This window comes from Cynara cardunculus (assembly GCF_001531365.2).
Source record: "Cynara cardunculus var. scolymus isolate 2C chromosome LG 17, CcrdV1, whole genome shotgun sequence".
NCBI lineage: Eukaryota > Viridiplantae > Streptophyta > Magnoliopsida > Asterales > Asteraceae > Cynara > Cynara cardunculus.
Window position 1 is genome coordinate 34,194,544 of NC_037544.1, and position 3,793 is coordinate 34,198,336.

The 3,793-nt window shown below is 29.5% G+C and overlaps 1 protein-coding gene across 1 annotated transcript; it reads right to left on the bottom strand.

Moving 5' to 3' along the window:
• Positions 1-1,200: 1,200 nt before the first annotated feature.
• On the bottom strand, positions 1,201-1,685 carry LOC112501229 (protein GLUTAMINE DUMPER 3-like). Its single transcript, XM_025104937.1, has one exon. It carries the CDS (start codon positions 1,683-1,685, stop codon positions 1,296-1,298), a length of 390 nt encoding a protein of 129 aa, XP_024960705.1. The 3' UTR covers positions 1,201-1,295.
• Between the last annotated feature and the right edge of the window lie 2,108 nt (positions 1,686-3,793).

The window sequence follows — 3,793 nt, forward strand, 5'->3', positions numbered from 1 at the left end:
TCGTTGATAGTAGTCCTTTGCTAATCCATCGCTGATCCACAATTGATTCGTCGTTCATAACATTACCTACTCCTTTTTGACTCATAGACTATCAACGACTATCAGCATTACCGACGGCTAGATCCGTCACTAATATAGTGCTTAGTTTGCGGTGCTAGTATCACATCAAAGTTTACCGTTATAAGGACTCAATATTCTAGGGCAATTTATATTTGACTAACCATCACTGGCTTGAACCATTTCTCTTTTGTATATGATGGAACATCCATTCTATGCCTTACAAACTCTTTTGGGAAGTAGTCTTGAGGTTGTATACATTCTTGGTTATTAATCAATAATTAATATATAAATTATTGTAGGATAAGTGTGTCATCGTCTAAAGGATATGACGGTAGAGGTAGAGGTAGAGATAGATATATCAGAGATAGATATATCAGAGTTAGATTAGAAATGAAATATCTCGTAATTATCTACTTGTAACGCATCCCTATAAAAAGGGCTTATGATTAATGAGAATTACATATTTCTTCTCTCTTTTTATTATTGTTCTTTTTCAATTATTCTATAACACATTATAAGAACGCAAGCTTAAAATTCGTTGTCACTGACCATCGCCATAAAAAAAAAGTTGTTAAGTTCGTTGCCCGACACTAATGAAGGATTTACTTCCTGCTACTTCAATTCAAGTAAGCATTTTTATGTCTTCTTCTTTATATTTATGAATGTTTCACGTTACTTATTTATACACGAGTATTTTAAAATCATGTTAAAGTTAAATGCATATTATGATTGAATCTTTAGAATATCTTTTTGTTATATTTTTATTGTTGATATCAATCGAATTGAAAATCGATTTTATAAGTATTTATTTATTTTATTGAAATAATTAAATAAATAAAAGTCGATAATTCAAAGACTAAAAAAAATCAATTATTTCCTCTATTTGATTATATTTATCCGCAGTTAGTTACACAAATTCAAACATGAAGTTTTAATAAGTTGTACTTATGCATAATTTACTTGTAATTTTGAATTTTAACTAATATGCATCAATATACAGTACTTCATGCATAAAAAATGGGTTTTAAGAGTTTTTGTCAAATGTTTTATAATAGAGTAGAGATTATAGGTAAAACAACAAATTAAATTTAAAAAAAAAAATATAGTTCCTCCCAAAAATTTATCTACATTTACGGCAATTAAAGAAAAAGAAAAAGCATCGATCGGGAGAGAGTTCCCTAGGATCAGCTACAGCAGTCCCTACTGGATCTTCCATGCAACCCACATCACCACCATCAAACCTGATCTGAGGACTCATGATTCCCGATGTTGCTTAGTTGTACCTGTTTCTCCGACTGCTCCGTTGAATTGCTCCGACGACTGCTGGAAACGGGTGTTGCCAAGAACGTCGGTTTCGCTTCTCCGGCCATGATTACCAGACACTTCTCTTCAAAAACGGGTGGCTCTTTATTTTCCGGTTTGGCATCTCCGGACTCGATATCTCTGTCGGTGTCACCGGGACGCTTCCAAAAAGAGCAAGCGAGGATCAAGAGAGCAAAAGCAATGAGACCCAACGTGGCCGCCAGGCTGCCAAAGAGGTACGGAAGCGGTGAGTTCCATGGTGACTGTTGAACGGTGGTCGGAGGTGGAGACGGAGCTGTTAAGGAAGTGGCTGCCACCGCCATCAACATTGGTTCGTAGCTTTTAACAGATTTTGTCATGTGATTAACAACCGGTTCCTTTTATAGAGGGAAAAATAGGAAGGAAAGGAAAGGATTTACCGAAGATAACGATAACATAATTATGCTTTCCAAGTTAAATTTTCCACTTAACTTTCGATTTTTAAATAAATGGAAACAATCTATACTATATAATAAAGTATTTGATAAAAACTTTTAAAAATGATCTCTTTATATATGAAGTGTTGCTTATTGATGCATATTACTTAAAATTCAAGCAGACCCGTTCCTGACATTTTATAGGCCCTGGACGAACGTAAAAACATGGCACACTACAAGAAACGAGGCAACGACTATTGTCGTCGCTAAAAGTGCATCTATCATCAGAAATAGTATATAACATGTCATCGCTATAAATTGTGGCGGAAACATGTTATCTCTAAAAGATGCATCGTCAAAGCTCACTTTTCTTGTAATGACCCTCAGTAAGTATAGGAAAAAAAATTAATAAATGTTTTTTTATTAGTATAAAATTGAGTACAAGAAATGATAATGATTTACTGAGGAAAGATATCTTAATAACAAGTAATATGTGTTATTTTGATGCAAAAAGAGAATTCGTGTGAATGAAGTAATCATGAGGGTCAATGAGATCAATAATAAAGAAGGTTATCAAGGTTTTCTAGACAAGTAGACAAATGATGATCAATAAGAATATGAAAAAAAGATGATCCATTGAGATCCAATAAGAATAAATAATGAATTAAACATATAATACGCAAGCTCAACAAATGATTGTTTGAGCACTTAAATAGAATCTTGTGGTGCGGTGGAATCTCAATGAAAGATACATAAGTCAAACAATTGATTAAAATATTTAAATTTTATTTTTCTTTTTTTCTTGCTCAACTAAAATAAGATATTAAGATTAAAAGTTTATGGAACATGACATATATAAGAGACATTACTAAATACATCTAATAGAAAAAATTTATTGATTAATCACAAAACCATGAAACACGTCATAAATTATAAGAACAATAGATTGATTGTCAAACAATAGTAAAATATTTTATGTAGAAGCAAAAATAGATAACAATAGTAAACAAAATTAATTAGAACAAGATAACCAAATAAAAATAGTCAATAGAAGCAGAAATTGATAAAAATATCCAACAAAAATATATAACAATAGCAAGTATATGATCTTAATACTGAATTGTTGAAGCACGAAAACAGTCAAGCATATAAAAATGGCAATAGTCAATATCATTGGACCTTGTTGGAGATAAAAAAAAAATTGAAAGGCAATAAACAATAGCATATAATGAATGACCAAAAAAATTTCTTCTCCAATTTAATTAGTTGATATATTTTTTGGCCCTTATTATCTGCTAATTTTTTTTTTGTCTCTTATTATATGCTACAATATCTTGTGTTTCTTTAATTTATTAAATTCTTTTAGAATACTATTATATTTAAGGAGAAAAATTTGGGTCTCTGATATTTTTGGGCCTTAGGCGTGCGTCCGTGCCGCCCTCCCCCAGGGACGACCATGAATTCAAGATTACAAATAAGTTATTAATAAGTACAACTTATTAAGATCCATGTTTGAATTCGTGTAACTGAATGAAGATAAATATAATCAAATACATGATAAAATTCTTATTTTAAATATAAAATCTAAAATATAATTAAAATAGTTATTGAGTTTTAACATAATACCTAGTTATTATTTTTATAAAAATTATATTATTAAAACAAAAACAAATTACTTCGTCATGAAAAATTAAATTATAATAAAAAAATTGAATTAAAGAAATTATACAAAAGATATGAACTTTTATATTTTTTTAAATTTTTATTGGTACTTCAATTTATATTTTATTAAAAAAAATTATTGTTTGCTCAAAACCACATAAATTCGTATTATAACATCAATAGAGACCAAAAAAATAAAATAAAACATTGAAATCGAGATATATCTTGCTTCATTGCTTAAGTACCATTCTAGTATTATAAAACATTTGACAAAAACTTTTAAAAACTATTTTTTATGCATAAAATACTGTTTATTAATACATTTTACTTAAAATTTAATATTACAAGTAATT